This window comes from Xylocopa sonorina, chromosome 5, assembly GCF_050948175.1.
Source record: "Xylocopa sonorina isolate GNS202 chromosome 5, iyXylSono1_principal, whole genome shotgun sequence".
NCBI lineage: Eukaryota > Metazoa > Arthropoda > Insecta > Hymenoptera > Apidae > Xylocopa > Xylocopa sonorina.
This window is the reverse complement of record NC_135197.1, coordinates 5,901,849-5,922,165: the sequence shown is the minus strand read 5'-3', so window position 1 is coordinate 5,922,165 and position 20,317 is coordinate 5,901,849. Positions and strand designations below refer to the sequence as shown.

The window sequence follows — 20,317 nt, the reverse complement described above, 5'->3', positions numbered from 1 at the left end:
CTCATCGAGGAAACGAAGCAATATAAAAATGATTTTATTCCAATGTACACGCGATAACTCGATCCTTGATCCTCTCGATCCTCCCCTATATTCCTCGATGTCGTAGAGAATTATAAGCTGGCTTCGAGCGTACCTCTGGTTCCATGCGTCACGTGTTCCCCGCAGGTGTACATGAATCTGGTGTACGCGTTGGCGATTCCGATACCGTCTTTCATAATCTCGGTGATATACATCTTCATCGCCTACTTCAAGATCTACAACAAGGGCGACAAGGACAAGATGTCGGGCAGCGATAAGGGCGAGGACGGGGCGGAAGGCGATGGGAGTAACGCGACACCCCTGCCGCTGACCAGCGGCGCCCTTACGCCCGGCAGCGAGGCGTTCAGGGAGAACCTGGCAAGCTTTGGGCATCACATGAAAGTCGCCATGGCCGACGACATCAGCAGGGAGAGCCTGGATGGGATACCCAACTCGTACTCCATTCAGGGGTAAGCGTGAACCTGAAACACCCGAGGGTGTACATTTCACTCGAGCGTTCGCTGGAACCGGAACTAACAGCGGCTGGTTCTTGTCTAACGGCATCGAATCTCACAATAGGGATTTCTTTCGTGCAAATCTGTCAAACTGACTAAATAAAGACTGACGCAGCCACGTGGGAGCGTGATTGCCGATACGAAAGCGCACGAGTAAAACGGCGTCCGTTTTGTGCTCGTTCGAAGCGAATACTCGAGTGAATGTACATGTTCCATGCATTCTGTTCTAGTCCGTTTTCTGTCGATTCCTGTGCTTGTTGCTGTCTTGTACTATTGAAACTGTGTACGTTCTGGGGTGTGGCTTGAAGGGTATGGAGGGTTGTCAAGTGAGTTAGAAATTTCGAGGCACCAAAGATGCAGGGTTGTTTGTCGAAGTATTGGAATTGATCTAAAAGAAATAGATAACTCGTATCAAATGGCTGTCACATCGAAAGTAAAATACCATACGCATTTCGAAAGAGGCTCGGAGAATTTGCAATGCTGAATTGGTGGTAAGAACGGGATTTCACGCGTCAAATATCGGCGACCAGTTGTTTCTGTCGTTACAAGTAATAACGTTACACCGCAGCTAATAGTCAGGGTTTAGTCGAGCGCAAATAAGCGTCGATAATGGAGCACTTGGACGGCTTTGAGCGGCTCGCCTTGGCATTTAGAAAACCGCGGGGCTTCCGGTCAATCTGTAAACGGAAAAACGCTAGGGTTTAAAAGAATCGTTAATTCCATCGAAGTGATCGCTTCAGTGATGAGCTTCTATTCTACACGAACAACTTCCCTGGCGATCTATCCACTTCGAACAGAATATTACACAAGCATACGAGCTTGACTAGAGCTTCCTTAAGGATATAAATAAAAAACATCCACAATATTTAAAAACGAACGTGTATCAACGTTCAAATTGCAGTTACACAGTACAGAATTGTCCTTTCACGCGAGGCTCGAAGAAGAAACGTAAACCGGTGTTCTTTGAACGCTTTCTTCGTTGCGCGAGGATTAAAAAGTAAGAAACACTTTCAACACTTGTACAAGAACCACTAGATTATATCATAATCCGTTATCAACCCGTTTCTTACACATTCGAAACTCTGTATTCGACCGTTCATCGTCCATCGACCAGCATCTCTCGCGACTTCGTAAAGCGAAACTCTCGCACACCTCGAAACATCGATCGAGCCGCTGCGAAATCGTAGACGAGATTCCATCGCGCCGCCAAAAAGCCCATTCGTGTGCAGGGGCGTCGAATGCAATCGAACGCTGAGTCCTTGTCGTGGAAACACGAGTATCGAGCGGCTTTTGTGCGCGTGAACAAGCATAAAATGCGCTCGACGAGACGAGCGTGTGTCGCGGATCGTATATAAATATCCGTGGCCAGGCTAGCACAGCGGAGAGCGTCGATATCGGATGATTACACGGTCAATTTCATCGGTGACCCGCGACAAACCGAAGACATCCGATGACCCGGCGATAGCTGCGCAAACATTGCGAACCGCGCATCGGATTCGATTAGCCAAATTCCCATCGACTTGGATCTGCGTCCACGATGATCAATTGGCTTAACGCCCTGGTCCAAACCCTTTCGTTCTGTGATCTTTGACCCGGTATCGCGGATCTGTCGCTGGGTAATTCGTTGCGTGAAACGTCGCGTGTTCTCGCAGTAGAGTATCGATTGGATGGATGGTGTCGGGTTCATTGCGCTCAATTGATCGATCACTCCATACGTTCTTAATGATAGAGGTTGTAGAGCAAAAGATTTTCGCTCGATTCTAATTTTACAATGTATCGGGTAAATATTACGTAGCTGGGTTAAGTGGTAATTATCTTCAATATCATTTTGATTAATGTTATCTTCGGTTACATAAATGTGATAACAGCTGCAAATGGATTAAGTGCTTGAGAGTTTCGTTGCATTGAATTACGTATACTTCGTTGCAATACGGTTTCGTAATTAATTTGGTGAGCGAACGCTTGGAAAGTACAACATCGTTTTTTATGGCTATCGGAAAATAAATAATTCAGTTTTCTATTGAATTTATGGAAGCAATTACTGCCGAGACGCGAACGGATATCATCGATAAAATAATATCTACACGGTTCGAATGACTCCGTTTCTAAGCAAAATAGCGTCTCTGTGCACTTTGTGCTCGCTTTTTTAAATACACAGGATCGAGTCGTTTAGAAGTGTGTACACAAAAGACGCCTACGCGATCGTCTTGATCAAATGTACATTGTACGGGTTCGTTGATTCTCGATGGATTGTTTGCCGTTCATCGAACGCTCGAACAGCTTTGTGTTTCGAAAACAAATGTATCGACAAAATTTGTAAATACACCTCTTCGCGATTCGATGAATCGATGAAAAAAGTTACCTCTTGTTTGCGAGATAATGGCGCGTTCAGTCCCGACACTGGCTACGCGAAAGAAATATCTGCACAAACAATTACAATCGATACTATCTGATTTAACGACGATGGAAACTGATGCAAATTTAACGAATCGTCGCCTGAAAAATGCGCATAGTGGCGCACAACGTGCAGCACAAGTCAATTAACTCTAACCACAACTGTAATTCTATGAAACTCTGCTGGCTTTCCACTGCAGTTCTCATCAACAAGAATCAACGAAATATCAATTTCTGCTTCATTCTTCTCTCTTGATAATCTATGTCTTATCTAAACAAAATATATTTTTTGCCACTTAGTCACAAAGAAATACCAACAAGATGCCCACGTAATTTCTGTCGATCATAGTGATTTCGATACTCTGAGAGTTTCTCTTGAAACGTTCGACTTCGCGAAGTTTTCACCGCGGCAATAATAGTTTTTGATTGCACCTTCGGAAACGGAGGCCAAGAGGAGAGTCTTGATCTTCAGCAAGATCGTAGAAATTATAAAAGTAAGAAATTACGCTGGCCGCGTAAATAGCAAAAGTTCCACCGGGACTGGGGAATAGGAAACTTTATTCGCCAGACTAGCAGTCGCCAGGGTTTTTCTCGGCCGCTATAAATGGTGGAATGCTTTGACTCGTCGAAAGAATTATTCGAGTGCGCCGGGAAGAACGGAAATTATGATTTACCTTCCGTTTCTTAGCTGTCGAGAGAAGTTGCTGAAGATTTATATCGAGAATTTCACGGAACTCCGTCGATCCGGATCGATCGAGCCTCCTTGCGAGCTAAATGAAACTTTCATACGCCACGATTGTTCGTAGGTTTAAATATTTAACAGCGACGATTTCGATAGAATTTATTGTCGAAAGTTTCAAGACATGGGTTGGCTTACGGTGATACATTTTGTAGTAGCTATACAAATTCTTATCGAATCCAAGTGCAGCGAATGTATTGGTAAAGTAAAATAGGTTTCGTAAACGTATCCAAACGAGAGAGATATCGCAATTAAAGTGAGAAATGTTCAACAATTTGGTATCTATGGTGACAGCGCGTAGCACTGTATTTCTCCATACAGAGTTTGTGTTTGAACGAGGAATGAACAAAGTGGCGTCTTGCAGTCTGTGATGGAACAGTCGGATTACTACAAGATGATTCAAAGCATGTGTTACTATCTAAATGAATCATTTAATTAGTTTCTCTAATTACAAAAGATAGGTAACACTTTCATATGGAAGTGAAAAAGTTTATATAATCTTTTTACTAATATTTTCCGAATATTTTTCAAATCGAACTTGTCTTTTGAGAGATCCAATATTCTGATGCGCAATCTGAGAATCCCTTTCCACGCTATTCTGTCGTATCGTATATCCGCACGCTGTATGAATGAACGCGAGGTTTTCTCCGATGATCGAATTGAATCAGAGACCACGCGCAAAATCGATCCGTATTATTTCGGCGTCAAATTCGTTACCAAAAGTAAAAAACAATGACTAACTGCGATCGTTTATGTTTCTGAATGTGGTGGAAAATTGAACGTTTAATAAATTACATTCACGTGCGCTTTTGAGTGTAGAATGAAAGGAAAGAGTTTGCCCCTCGGGTTCATTGCGAGCCCTCCAGTTTTATTGAGAAAAATAGAATCGCTGTGAAACGAGCCCATCGAACAAAGCAGAAAAGAATAATACCGTTGTCGGCTTGCCAAAAACCGCTGCTGAAGCTTACAAAGGAATTATTCCTTCAGGCTGTCTCACAATTAGGTCTTGCTATGAGGACTACAACGACAATCGAATTTAAATCGTTAAACGATCCTTCAATTATCAAATAATCGCGTCATCTCTTATCTTTTTCAATCGATGACGATACGATGCGAACGATTCTACCGCGGCTACGTTATTCGAATTCTCTACGAGAATTAACTCGTTTGAATTTTCTTGAACGAGTCATTTAAAGAGGTCAGTTGACAACGATCGATCTGACCATTTCCTCGTCAAAGATTCGAATTGCTTTAATAGGAAATTCCCATCGGCTTTTCGGTATCCCACGACGATCAATTTACCTGCCGCGATGTGATCAATTTCTCTCAGAAGTGGCGTATCAGAATTCGAAGTGCAGCGTAATTAGTTGGCGGTCGTGATACCAGAATTAACTCCCAATAGATTTCGTTTCTCAAAGATTAGAAATTTATTTTCGACGTCGAAACTTTTCGAATCGATATTATTATTAGCTTCTACAGGATTATTTTGTCTAGAACATTTAGGAACGATAATATCATATTTTTTAAACGATCGCATAGCAAGAGCTTCTACTTCCATGTTTCGCTGCAAAAAATATTTTATCTCAAGTCATTCGTACAAAGATATCTTCAAATCTCTATCAACTGTCCAGCACTACCGATTGCACGAACGACACCAGCTCATACTCGCTATCTGAAATTACACGAATCCACGCATCAGTTTGTTTAACGTTCGCAACAGCCAGCAATACGATGGACTGCCAGTTGAACGATAATACCGTCCTGGATTCTGTCCTGTTTCTGGACGCACACCGACGTGTTTATTTAAGATCAGCTGTCAGATCCACTGCTGTTACTACGACATGATATATTGGCATGGACGTTTCATTACGTATCAGTCGAAATAGAGAACAACGGCTGACACGACACGTTGGATTAAAATATATCAATTTAATGCTTGGTCTGCTTCGTTTTTCGAAGATCACTAAAGTCAATGTTGCACCCGTTACAAGCGATGACAACATTTTTCGAGCTCCTCGACAGATTACGACAGATATCTGCGTTGACAGTAGAAGGGGTGGATTTTTTCGTTAGATCGAAATCAAACTTTATGCGGGATGCGTGAGCGAAACTACTTGCGAAACCAGGCAAGGACGCAAGCATCGATTCCGACCTAACCATCTCCGCCCCAACCTCGAGCCTAACTTGAACAACTCACCCCGTTTCCACTTTCAACTTACTCTTATCCCTTCCTGCGCATACAGACTGTGAACCTTCCAGTTTTCTTTTCCTAGGCATACCAAGTATTCGTGGTCATCTACTTTTCGAAGTCGCAAGACGCCTCTCGTTTCATTCATGTTCTTTCCTTTCTGTTTCTCGAACGTCTACAATATGTACCCTTTCTCGTACGATTGTACTACATCCACCATGCGAAGTACATAACGCACCATTGAAACACGCCTCGAGCCATCGAAAATCCAACGATTACGCAAGCACATTTCACTTTCCATTTCCTGGCTAACTTTAGCCGCTCTCGCGGTGTCCATGATCAATAAAATACGGATTTTAATACATGAAATTGCTCGTTAGCGTTACGTCGATCGATAGCGGCGTCCTCGTTGAGCGTCGGAGTGGCCTCGACTCTGGGCATCGTGCTTGTACACCATCCCTAACATTAACACGCTGTTCGATTTCAAACTTACAGTTCTATTCTCTCGACTCATTACCCTCCAATCCATTGATCCCCTAACAGTGGCTGATTTCCGTTTAACGGTCACCTCGGACATAGCGGTGCATAGATACAACGCAGAGGAACTGGTCTCGTTTTTGGCAATCGATAAACCGCGTCCAAATTCGACGATTTTCGACGTCGAACAGTGTGTACACATTTTGATCAATAATACGGCACCCCTTTGCGTTGGACTGGTTCCGATGCGAGCACCAAGTAGAGCATGCGCCCGATAAACATTAAGGGATCGCCTGTCGCCCCTACTTTCGAAACGATTAATCGTTTCGCGGCTGTACGATCGTTTTGATCTCTGCTCGCCACGTTCACCCTTGTTGATTTCATTTCGCGCGAACAATTAGGGTAATTTGTTCCAAGTTCGACAAATTAAGGGTATACTTTATGTATATGCATCGCATATTAAGCGTATATCGTATTATGTTCTCCTTGAATATTTTTAACTCTGAAAAATCGAGGTTAAAGTATTGAAATTTTGTACAGAGCGAATTGTACGAAATCGAAAGGTGAACGATATTACACCGAGAATGAATTTCATGCTGCACTCTACGGAGGTTTCTTTGATCGGTGCCCTACTGTTTGAGGCCAGATTACGAGAGCATTCATTTGCCTAACTGTTTAAGACTATCGGCAAACTTGGATTATCTCTTGATCGTCGTCGACGGTGAGCTTTCTAGAGACACTAAAGGTCTCTAGGGCTCTCTAGGGACGTCATTCAATTTGATGATAAAATTATTTCACGGCATGCAAGAGAGCTATTAAAATTATAGGACCGCTATTAGTGGATAGTGGCATTAAGCAGGCATAGAAGCATTTTAAAGAAATTTTCTTTACAACATTTATTAGAATCTCACGTGGTACAAATAACTTACCGACTAATTGAATCGTCGATGATTCGTGTAAAAAGAAAAAGGAAAATAATGGAAAATGTTTGCGCGACGAAGAATAATCACAGCGATGTTGACTAACGTCCGTACGCCTGTTTCAGAAACTTGAGCAAGACGATGACGACGAGTATCTCAACTCCGCCTGGGCCGACGGCGGCAGTCTGAAGCGGCACTTTCAAGGTCTGAACAACATCTCCTGGAAGCCGCACTAAAAAGCGGTGGCCCAAGATTGGGTATCTAGAGGAAGAGAGCGTGAGAGGGACGAATAATTTCTTCGACTCGTATCTCGTTCAAGTTATCGACCGCGAATGCAGCCAATATTCTCTCGCCGACTACTCGGAAACGGAGGACGGGAGTTGTAAAATTAATAGAAAAACCGCAATGGCGATACAACTTCAGGTATATTTCCACGAAGTGAACCAGTGGTGCACGATGCTCAACGTAAGAGTTTCGTAAGGAACGGGCGTCGATTTGCGTCCAATTAAACAAATAATAATATATATATATATATATGTAAAAAAATATATTCACGTCGGCGTTCTCTCCTCGAAGCGAACGGAAAGGACGAAGACACAGGAGGAAACGCAACGAGTAGAGTGATCCAGAGTGTCTGTCCCACGACGAGCAAAGACAGAACGAGAAGAGTGTTCCGATATACACGCCACAAACGCTATCGCATAATACTGTCCCACACTGTGTACGCGCTAATTATTATCCAATAGAGATATAACGATATTTTGTGACAGACTTTTTTCTACTCGACAACCGCCCGTGGTCGCGAGCACCAGCGAGACCGCAACCTCTCAGCCTCGCTGATCGATTAATCCGTCGGCGGCTCGTGTTTTTTAGCCTGGTCGATCGCGACCGGACGCTATAAGGTCGGACGATCGGCCGCTTGGCGAGGATCCAGCGTGGAAACGTAACATTTGGATTCGTTGCCGATATTCCGGCGCCTCTGTGGTCCCCGTCGTGTCGTAGAGGGTGCTTCCGAGACACAGCGGCGGGACTCGCAGGACAAACTCTCCCTGAGCCACCCCCTTGGAAGTCATTCCGTTTCAGAATTTTACGACCCTTCTACTCGATGGTCAAGAGAACGAGTATCAGACGGACGCTCGCGCGAGTCACTCCTGGAAACATTTGCGCAAACGTAGAAATCCTGTAGAGGAGGTATAAACGTTCGAATTAAGCCTGGCGAGGGGCAGATCGATTCTCGCGGACGTCGCTGCGTCGCGTCGCCTCGTGCAGAGGGTACGCTAGGCCTCCGTTCGCGCTGTAACACCCTGACGACGTCAGGCCCCGTCGCAGCCGTTTCCATCGAGGCCCGCTGTTCAAACGTGAAACGAGACGGCAGTCGTTTCCCGCGGGTTGAACGTTCCGGTGGAATCGATCGCCAACGAAGAGGAATATATGCAATGAAAAACGGTCACGCGACCCGCTCCTCCTCATCGTGATAGAAGTCGAGCGAAAGCATTCCTGCCCATTTTTCCGATAGCACGCGCCGAGGAAGACGACATACACACACACTGGTCCCCTTCGCACAACCGGCTGACTCTGGTTCACTCGGCGAACGGAACGAGCGAGGGACGTAGAGAAACGGCTGTACGAGACGCTTTAGAGGAGAGAAACCGTGCTAGAGAGAAACGGTCGCGCGTTACTCAACTGGACTAAAGCTTAACGAGTAAATTAATGAATTAAGAGAAATACCGTTACCAGTTAACAAGTATTACTAAGTTAATCTGCTTGCTGTGTGATCATGACGCGCATCCGAGAAACCGCCACACCACGTGCATCGTAGACCAGTCGAGAGCCACACTGTATCGATACACACCGTCTCACACGCACACAGGCACACCTACACAACCTGACACGTACACGTCGCGTTTCACCGTGACACACGCTTACGTTCAAGTATATATTCGACGGGGATTCGCCGGAGTAACCGGTGGACCTGAAATTGCGCTTCGGGGGTGCGCGCCACCCTTCCTCCACCGACTATTCGATTTCCACGTTCTTCTTACTGTTCTTTTTTTTTTCTTTTTTTTTTCCCCGACGACAGAGATCACTCGAAAGCGAAGGGACGAAGGAAACGTACGTGGCGGATGATTATTCAGTGATTGCTTACGAGTTTCACGCAGCGGAGATGAAGGCTGATTCGTGCTGTGGACGTGCGTCCGACCATGGTCGACTGATAACTACTAACGAAGTTTACTCTGGTTCGTTTGGGCCATTGAATAAGGCTGATAGCCGCGCACTTGTGGCAATTTGTGACGCGATAGTTCCATCGATATCGCTTGTGTAATCCGTGCGAGCATTTCCGTGGCTAAAAGTGGACGCGCTTAGTGGTAGAATATAGATTGATTTTCGGTTAGTTTTTTCATTAACTTTGCTGTGTAAACTTGGAGAAATTGTAACGACTTTAATTCTTGCGAGTAACGGAGAAAAAGGGGTGCTAGAGTGTATATTGGGTATAACCAACGTTGATTAATTTTGCAGGGTTGAACGAAGAGGTTGTCGCGCGTAGTCGCACGTAAAATCAATAGATCTTTCGTGAACGATAAAATTGTTACATCGCAAATTATTATCGCCGGTACACGTCGGGCTTCAATTAATTATATAGCGTATCATAAAATATATAAAACGCGTAACCTTTGATTAAAATTTAATACTTAGATTGACAAGGATTTGAAATAATTTACGATGCACAAAAATTCGAAATAATCGACGGTACCACGAAAGAAAGACTTCGACTAATGAACTTAATACATCGAAACGACTATCCTGCTCGCGAATAAACTCTTTAATGTTCGTTGAAGGAATAACATGTCTCGAATCTCTCAAATATATTCCTGTAGACTGACAAATAACATCCGATGCGATATCGACGTTACTCCAACAGCACGAGCGCATCGAGAAGCATCGAATAGTGCTTTATCGAATCGATATCAACCCTTTATCAATAGCCCGATGTGTAGCACGAATCGGTCCTATCTGGACCATATTGCGTGGCATCGCGATACGTCTTCGTATCACGGAAGAATGCAATTTTTCAGGCTATGGATCGGGTCAAGTTTGCCAATACGAGCGAACGGAGAGTCATTGTTCCCGCGCGAGTACATCGGGTTGAATAACGAATAACGCTGTCAGACGGTGCACGCGACGTTTTCTAAAATTTATGTACAATAGACCTCGAACGGACGCGGCCTGTCGCAGCGAGCTCAAAGGAAAACTCGCACCCAGCCGCGGTTACGTAAAGGAAGACAGGGTGCCACTTGTGCAGAGGGTGAAACGAGTAACAGTGGTTTTTTTCGCGGCCACGTTGCGGGGGATGAATCGATACGAGTGGCGCAGGACAGGGCGAGACCCCTTCGCCCCTGAGATCGATGGCAAAGATTGATGTCGAACGGATCGTAACGAATTCAGGTTAATTAAAATAAGAATACCGTACGCTTCGATGTCTGCCAGCGTTCCTATCGTTTCGATTAATATTTGTACGTGCCGTTAATTCTTCTGTTCTATCGTTATTATTTCTTTTTCGTCCATTGCAAACTTTGATGATTATTTACTATTACCACGTTGAAAATTTAATTGTAACTACCAGAACTTTGTGTTCGACGAATGTTATCCTATTTTCTGCTCCACGCTTTCGTGCGATATTACTATCAAGCGGAATATCGATCAAACAGTTACGCTGTAGACACCGCGTCCCTTGAAAGTGATTTTCAACATTCGAAGACTCGATTCTGTAATAAATCAAGCGATTTGTCATTGATCTCGAAGAAAGTAGAAGCATAAAGAGACGCGATTACCAATTTCACGCGTATCGAAACGTTTCTCTGTCCGTGTGGACTTCAGTCCTTTACGCGAGAAAGTACGGTAAGCAATCACTACTGTGCTTGACCCGAGAAACAGTCGGGGTATCCAATGTAAGAGGGTCGTTTTTAACGTGATCTCACGCGTGATTCTCGTTCGTCGTGAACTTTCCTCGTTTTACAATTCTACGATCTGTTCCACAATACGAAAAGAGAGGAACGACACGCACGCGTACACAGGTACACGGATACATGGTTTGTTACACCGTACAAGGAACACAACGTGACACGCGTACGCGTACACACAAGTTTACACGACTACACTTCTAACCTATGGAAAGAAATAATAATTGAATTGTTTTTATGGATTAAGAACAAGTTGTCTGTGATCTACAATAATTAAAAGAATATTTAATAAGTATTAACATGATTAATGCATAATTGACATGTCGATAATGTCGAACGAATCGGTTTAGGGAATAATAATAATAATAAATAATAGAGAGAAGGTAGATTGAAGGGAGACGGTTGCGAAGACAGTCGGATGGTATCGGGATAATTTCGCGATAACGGATAAGAGCAATACGATTGAAATTGATGGAGGAATGGGTAACGAAAACGATCGTCGCCATTAACGACGCCACCGCAAAGGAATTCTAGAGAAGAGAGGTATATTATATAAAAATACATATATAAACATTAAAATAAAAGAAAAAAAAATAGAGATTTGAAATGGAGCACGCCACATGTAATCGCTGTTGTTAATCAGTAATAATTCGCGATGTAAAGAGAGGAAAGGAAAAAATAAAACCACTTATGCGTGCTGCGTTCGAAGTACCGATTAAAATACCAAAAAAAAATAAATAAAAATGATATAAATAAATATATAAATAAATAAATATATTATATGGCACTTGACCGTCGCGGCTAAAAAAAAGTACATAGGATAGATAGATTTATAGAAGCGCAAAAAAACACCAAAAATCGTTCCTTCCACCCGCTCCGGCCGTGTATTTGATTATCGATTTTAAATAATATCGCATCTCATGTGAAGTCACAGAAAAGCTCTGCGAACTTGTAAGCGCACCTCAGAATGCAATTAGCGTGCCGTTTTACTAATGGGAAGAGGAGATGAACCGAGACACAAACGAACGATTAAACGTAAGACAAGGAGGAAGGATGATGGGTAGTAAAGAGGAGAAATGAACGAAACCAAAAGAGGAATACAAAAAACAAAAAAAAATGATATAAATGCCACAATCACCGAGTAATAAGTTGTTCAACGAGCGTTTGCGAAAGATGTTCGAAATAATTTTTGTACAGTTTTGGCACACACGAGAACGTGCAACATCGTCGTCTTTATATTTATGTACAACATTCAATTATTATAAATTTTCGATATTATTACAAACTATGATCGATTTCGTGTGAAAGTGTATATGGCTTTTTCTGCGGTTAACAATAAAATGTTGTCAAAGCTTTTTCACGAGATATATATACATACATATTTCACTCAAACGCTTGATTTATCTATTGATTGTTATCCTTCCCTTGTTGTAATGCTAGCAATCACGGACTATTGCTTTTTTAATAGATATTTCCAAAAATATATGCAACACCTCTTTCTAACGCCATCAACTGTGTTCATTTTATACTGCAGTTGCTATACTCTGAATAATCTCTATCTTTTACATGACAGTTACACAGTATGCCATTACGAATTACTGCGAGATAAAATGTGGCAATTAAGATATATATTATAATTTCAAAAAATATCGATTGGAGCACCCACAGAGACCTATCATTTTATACAGCCTGGTGCCGCACACATACTGAAATACCGATCGAGTAGGAAACCACAGGTTCTGGCCTCTATAATCTAGAGGGGAAAGTTCAAACACGAACGAAACGCAAGATAGACCTACCATCGTATGGAACTTCGTACTACACACTCTGAAATACCGAACGTGTAAGGAACTGCAGGTTTTGCTGCACCCGCTATAATCAAGAGCGAAGAACTTAGGAATTGCATTCAACTTAACTACAGAAGCTAATTATTTCAAAAGAAGAGAGTAAATGTCTTTTCCTTTACGTCCATCCTTTCTAATCACGTATGAGCTCTATTAGCGACACAAGAGACAATATCCACAGTCTTCTGGGTACATATACGTCTGCTGAATCTGTGTATTAATTAAATCAATACTCCAAAGGTCCAACTTGTAATTACTATTATAATTTGTAAGTTATTTAAGAAGTTCAATAAACGTTCAAACATTCTTAATTACGTGTTTAATCAATGGAAAACCTACCCAGCCTCCTAGAAGTACCAATCCCAGTCCATAAACGAGACAGAACTCGTAAAAATAGTCCTAAACACAATTAAATTAGTTCTAAGTTGGAATAGCGAGTCAATTCTTGGAAAATGACGTCACTTCCAAGAAATGCCAGAATTCCTGGAATTTTTGATGACGTCATTTCCAAGAAGTGGCACTATTCGGATACCTCCTATGACGTCATGTTCTCCTGATACATTGCCGATTTTTCGAACAAAATCTTGAAAATCCGACTTTGTATCAGGAGAACATAAGTAGTGAGGAGGTATGCGTGCCACTTCTAGGAAAATGACGTCACTTCCAAGAATCGCCGAAATTCCAGGAATTCTCGATGACGTCATTTCCAAGAACTGGCACTATTCGGATACCTCCTATGACGTCATGTTCTCCTGATACATTGTCGATTTTTCGAACAAAATCTTGAAAATCCGACTTTGTATCAGGAGAACATAAGTAGTGAGGAGGTATGCGTGCCACTTCTAGGAAAATGACGTCACTTCCAAGAATCGCCGAAATTCCAGGAATTCTCGATGACGTCATTTCCAAGAACTGGCACTATTCGGATACCTCCTATGACGTCATGTTCTCCTGATACATTGTCGATTTTTCGAAGAAAATCTTGAAAATTCGACTTTGTATCAGGAGAACATAAGTAGTGAGGAGGTATGCGTGCCACTTCTAGGAAAATGACGTCACTTCCAAGAATCGCCGAAATTCCAGGAATTCTCGATGACGTCATTTCCAAGAAATGGCAAAACTCGGATACCTCCTATGACGTCATGTTCTCCTGATACATTGTCGATTTTTCGAAGAAAATCTTGAAAATTCGACTTTGTATCAGGAGAACATAAGTAGTGAGGAGGTATGCGTGCCACTTCTAGGAAAATGACGTCACTTCCAAGAATCGCCGAAATTCCAGGAATTCTCGATGACGTCATTTCCAAGAAATGGCAAAACTCGGATACCTCCTATGACGTCATGTTCTCCTGATACATTGTCGATTTTTCGAAGAAAATCTTGAAAATTCGACTTTGTATCAGGAGAACATAAGTAGTGAGGAGGTATGCGTGCCACTTCTAGGAAAATGACGTCACTTCCAAGAATCGCTGAAATTCCAGGAATTCTCGATGACGTCATTTCCAAGAAATGGCAAAACTCGGATACCTCCTATGACGTCATGTTCTCCTGATACATTGCCGATTTTTCGAACAAAATCTTGAAAATCCGACTTTGTATCAGGAGAACATAAGTAGTGAGGAGGTATGCGTGCCACTTCTAGGAAAATGACGTCACTTCCAAGAATCGCCGAAATTCCAGGAATTCTCGATGACGTCATTTCCAAGAAATGGCAAAATTCGGATACCTCCTATGACGTCATGTTCTCCTGATACAAAGTCGGATTTTCAAGATTTTGTTCGAAAAATCGATAATGTATCAGGAGAACATGACGTCATAGGAGGTATCCGAATAGTGCCATTTCTTGGAAATGACGTCATCGAAAATTCCAGGAATTCTGGCATTTCTCGGAAGTGACGTCATTTTCCAGGAATTGCCAGTTTTCGGATTTTTCGATTGAGAACCCGATTTTTCGACTATGTATCAGGAGAACATAACATGCGAGGAGGTATTCGTAATGTGCCATTTCTTGGAAAATGACGTCACTTCCAGGAATTGATAATATTCTTATTTTAATTTTGTGAAAATGATAAGGAAAGGGTAATGGTGGCGGACAGAGGCAAAGGTAAATGATAAAAGACGTTGTATTCGTCTTAAATAATTTATTTATTTAATTAAAACAATACAATTTGCAATAAATTACAATATTTCCTTATCTGCTACCTTAATTAAAGATATCTAATACTATATATACTACTGGCACATACAGTATTCTTCTATCTTGCTATCTTCCTCGCTGTAACACCTATAACATAAAGAACAAGCAGTTAGTGAATTAACATATTACAGATTATTATAATTGCATAGAACATACATTAATAGACATAATAATAATCCTACAAAGTTCCCTAAAGTGATAGAGCACCACATTTCATTCATACTATGCTGAATCGCTAATATACGAGGGATAATAAATTAATACAAAGATTTTAGAGGTCTAGAGTCCTAAGATGAGCGCATGGAACGAGTGGTCCATGTCATGCATCCTTGATGGTTGGACCTTGCCTGTAGTTACACATACGACAAGTTACCGACGTAGAAATACCCTAGAGTCAATTTCCTGTTCCTACTTTATCAGCAAGTTCATTTGTTCCCCCAGGAAACAATTGAAGAATCTACTAAAAATTATAAAGGCGTATCTAATGGTCCTACGTAAAAGATGCACAAGACTACCCTTCTAAAGCGATTAGAGTTGTACAAGCATTACAATTAAATTGGAAACTGCATACAGTCGTTCTTAAAGAGCAGTATTATTAGTAGAAGGTACTAAATCATTCGATGGTAAACGGGAATGTAGACCACGCTCACTAATTTCCATTCCTTTCTTACTTGGACCATTTGTTACGCCCGATCTACATGTCCTTGGATACTCCACTACTCGGATCCACGGACTCGCACATACCCACAACCCATTATGAGGTGTAGGCATGTTGAAATTATCATACATATTGGCTAGCCAGATGCCGACACGGAGATACCCGCCACGGACCCGAAACGTCCGATTATTTAAACAAACCCGCGCGATACGATCGCGGACCGCGGTCACACCCATCTTAGCGTGGCGAGCACCACGGAATTCTTCCACTCGACAGATCTCGAACAAGACGAGATTCACCTTCTCCTTATGACAGACACGGATAGTGCAATTAAACGTTTCCCGTGAACGTAACAGCGAATTAATAAACCCACACATTTCTGCTATTCAATACAAACCAACTACTATTCATCGCACACTTTACGCGATACGAAAATGATAGAATTATCGAAATTGTTGCAAGAAATCGAAAGGAAACGTAGGGTAAGATCATTTCTAAGTAGATTAGATTATGGATATACCATGGATGCGATGGAGTATCGGTGGCTCGCACAATTGCACGTGAAATGACGCACGCGTGGTCCTGATCCACCCCTTGGCGAGAGGGTGGCAGCGTGACCGTCGATTTCCCTTCGTCGCGCGTGCACGCGGCGAAATGAAATGTCTCGTGCGCGGACGTTGCGAGCATTACACGCGGCTTGCTCTCGCATATGAATAATAAAGGAGCCGGTAATGCGTGAGCTCGACACCCTTATTCGGCTCTTAACCGAGTCGGCGTGCCTGCCGGCTGCCGCCTGTGCAATCGAAATCTTCTGCATGCGCCACGATCGTTTGTACATTATTTCGCGGCGCTAATTCGTCGCTGCGCCGATCGGCTTTAGAATTACGGTTGTTGCCAGCATTCAAAAATTCATGGCTGCATGTCGATTCTCACGAGCCACTCGACGACGCGTCGCGTGTATTAGTTTAAAATAATTCGCGGTAATTATATTTAGCAATTCGTAACGATGACAACGAAGAACTACGCAGAGGGTAGTCTTTCAATTAAGGGTAGTAGGAAGAAATAATTATGAATACAATTAACAGAGCTGAACATTTCAAGTCAAAGATTTGCTGTATCTTGTAGAAACCACGGAGCATGGTTCGTTCCCAATGGCTTCATATTCCCTTTCGCGTGCGACCACTTTTCGCAGACTCGAATTTCCCGTAAACGCCTGCGATCCGCAGTCTGGTCATGAGGCATACCTTTACAAGCAACTGAACCACCATGCGCGAAACTTGTTACTCACGATTCACCGCGTCGATCGTCGATCGGCATCGAGATACAGATTAGACGATTTTCCTGGTACAGCCAAGAGGGCGTCCAACGGGCAGCGCGATTAAAAACCGACGCCGTCAGAGGCGGCCGGTATCCTACCGCTTGGGTTTCGCGGGATCCACCCCTCGCGGCAGCCAATTCCTGGGCGCGTTTACGCATTCACCGTACGTGGAAAATGCCAGGAGGACGGTATTAAATAAGTACAAAAAGATAACAGACTGACAATGAGCGACGTACGTGCCCGCGCGGAGAGAGAAGGCACGGCGCTACCGTGCCCCGTCTTTGTATGCAGACGGCGTGCGTCGCGGCGGCATTGCCGAGCAAAGAGCCATCGGGGCCTCGGTTACGAAACGATTCTCGAAATACGGGATCGGATAGCGGAATACCAGTAGCCGCGTCGCGTTCGCGTCGATAAATTTTCAACTGGCCATCGATAGATCGGCTGGCGAGGAAGCGGTGCCCTTTGACTGCCCCGTCAGCCACGGAGGGTAGCTACGCAACGTGTCCTACCTAGGCGGACGACGTCTGCTTGAAAACGATCCTCGATACGCGTAGGCGTTTGGTCCTCGCTCGAGAATGTTCCGTGTAACGATCGCTATTCGTTCGTGTCGATCGATCTGTCCAGTTTTTCGGGGTCGACGTCGACTGATAAACCTCTCCGCTGGGTATCGTTTCAGGTCGAACGGTGGCAAGTGGAATTATCGAGTCGCTAACCTATAAGTAATGCAAGCTGCGATAGGAAAGGGGAAAATTAATGGAGAGCAACTTTTTGCTGGGTGATTATATTATTGGTGCTGGTATTACTTATGGAACAGCTTGAGGTTAATACCGCGGAGCACATGTCGCAGTTCTGCATAAACTTGTGAGCATACGTGGGTATAAGTACACCTACGAATTACTAGGTATTCTCTCGTTTCCTAATATGAAGTTATGCAAGGCATTTTAAGCTTCCTTGTCATTAGCATACGTTTCGGAGAACTTGCAAGTGGGAAACTTGTTCAGGTTCAAAGAACTTTGCTGCCGTTACACGCCAGAACCTTGATTTACCTAATACCAGTGCACAGTTCCACGAACGCTTAATCGCGATAACTTTTGACAATTACGTCTAGGAAGAAGAAGGTTGGAGAGACAACCTGCAGGTTTCAGAAGTGCAACCGTGCTTGTCCACAAGCGACAAAACAGGTATCGACAATGGATCTTAACCGATTGTCAGTTGCGATCATCCCACGCGGACACTGTGAATGTCAGAAGAAACATTGTTACAGGCAACACCACGGTTGCGCAATGGGGAACGGAAAGTAACCGACGACGATGAACCAGGAGATCGAAGGAACTCGAAGAACGAGTGCAGCAGCGGCTGCAGCGCCGCGTCGCGCTTCGTTTTCTTTCTCACAGACAATATCGGTCCTCTACGCAAGAAACCGGCACCGAGGCGGACTCGTTCTCGATTTCCGCCAGGTCATCGAGTCTCATTTACAGAAGGGACGTTCCTCGTTAAACGGCAAAACCAGGATCTCGACTGGCTGACCCTCGAACGGTACGCCCACTCGATACCACAATCTGATCCACGAACAAATCCCCGACGTCGAATCGATCTGATTCGCTGTTTTCTTCCTAGCGGTACACTTCGATCGACGCCGCGAAATGAATACGCGATTTCTCGGCTGTTCCTCTTCTTGAATACTTTATTACGGCTTGGTCAACGATTTTGGGTACCAAAGTTGTCCGCGAGCGCCTCTTTTTCTGCGGAACTCCGAAAAGGCGGAGTAAACGTGTATCAAGAATTGAGGCGAGTAAGGAATAGTAGGTGAGAACTCGTCGTGCGTCAGAAAATTCGAAAAATTTCGATTCTATTCACGTCATCGTGACAGGGTCCATTTTCATGTCGGATATCGTAAGAATGATCGCTAAATATACCAGCTGATATTGATTGAACGTGGAAAGGCGATAAAGAATATCGCGATCGTTCAGAGGAAGTTGAACTAATGAATCTTCGAATAGAAACTGGCAAACTGTCATGTCACTTTACGAAGAATGAGAATTAATGAATGGAAACTGTATAAAATTTAATTACTACCCCTGCAGATGACGCGAAATAGAAAATTTTCATGCTACTTTATCCGTTTCATATAACTCCACGTACTTAGCCATATTAAATATTAACACGCTATGATAATTAAATATCGTCTATAAAAAGAGAAGACCGTTATCACAGCTATTTAAATGTACATGTATATACATGAATGAAATCAAACATTTCGCAGGATCATTTCTCTACAAGCTCGTCTATCAATTACATACACTGCATGTTTGACATCAATTTGTACCATCAATTATACGATATCAGCTTGTGCAATGGCACACCGTGCCTCTGTCCCCAAAAATAAACCATCGACTTCTTCAAATACATCACTCACTCAGCAAGTTAACAAGCTCGCAAGATCCTCTCAAATAAAGTATCAAACCCGCGAACACCGACGAGGCAGCGCAAGGACAACTTGACACAGCCCCAAAACGGACCCATCGTTCACAATCGCCAACTTTCCACCGTTGCACCCCCTGAACGGATCCCACGCAACTTGCCCCGACCGTTACTCGTCGTTTGACTTTAGACGCGGGAAAAAATCGCATAAAATCGAGGACACAGTGGCCCGTTTTCACGTGATACGAGGGCGCCTCGTCTACGTACAGAAACGCGCAACGCTGACTCGAGCGTTTACTCGCCGGCGGTGTCTCCACCCACTTTGTCCCTGCTTACAGAGCCGCAGGCGGACTGGACTCCGGTTTCCCGTGGCACCCTCTGGCCCCCGCGGCAGCCAGCTTTTTCCCAGCACGGTGCCTTTTTCCACCCCGTGGCCGTCGTCCCGCGTGTCCCAAGGAGAAGACGGAGAACCGTCCCGCAGCCCTGGGTCGATCTTTCGGGCGCGGCGGCAATAAAAAACAGTCCAGTCAGCGGGGCGTGGATCGCCGATGGCATCGCGCACCCCGACACAGTCCTCCTCGCAATCGCTCGCGCGGCTCGCGAGATGGGACGCGCGACGAAACGCGAGCACACCAATTTCTGACGCTCCGAATCTGTCTGAAGAGGAAA

At 43.7% G+C, this 20,317-nt stretch overlaps 1 protein-coding gene across 4 annotated transcripts in view; it reads left to right on the top strand.

Annotated features, from left to right (window-relative positions):
- The window catches only part of LOC143423577 (cilia- and flagella-associated protein 298), a 67,101-nt gene extending 59,276 nt beyond the window's left edge, over nt 1-7,825 (top strand). For 2 of the 4 annotated variants that reach the window (XM_076895006.1, XM_076895007.1), the window contains 2 exons: nt 166-488; nt 7,377-7,825. In XM_076895006.1, the coding sequence (XP_076751121.1) occupies nt 166-488; nt 7,377-7,440 (387 nt within the window). In that variant the 3' untranslated portion in view covers nt 7,441-7,825. Of the gene's footprint in view, nt 1-165; nt 489-7,376 lie in introns of those variants that run through there. The other 2 variants (XM_076895009.1, XM_076895008.1) reach the window with 2 other exon arrangements.
- Nucleotides 7,826-20,317: the final 12,492 nt, after the last annotated feature.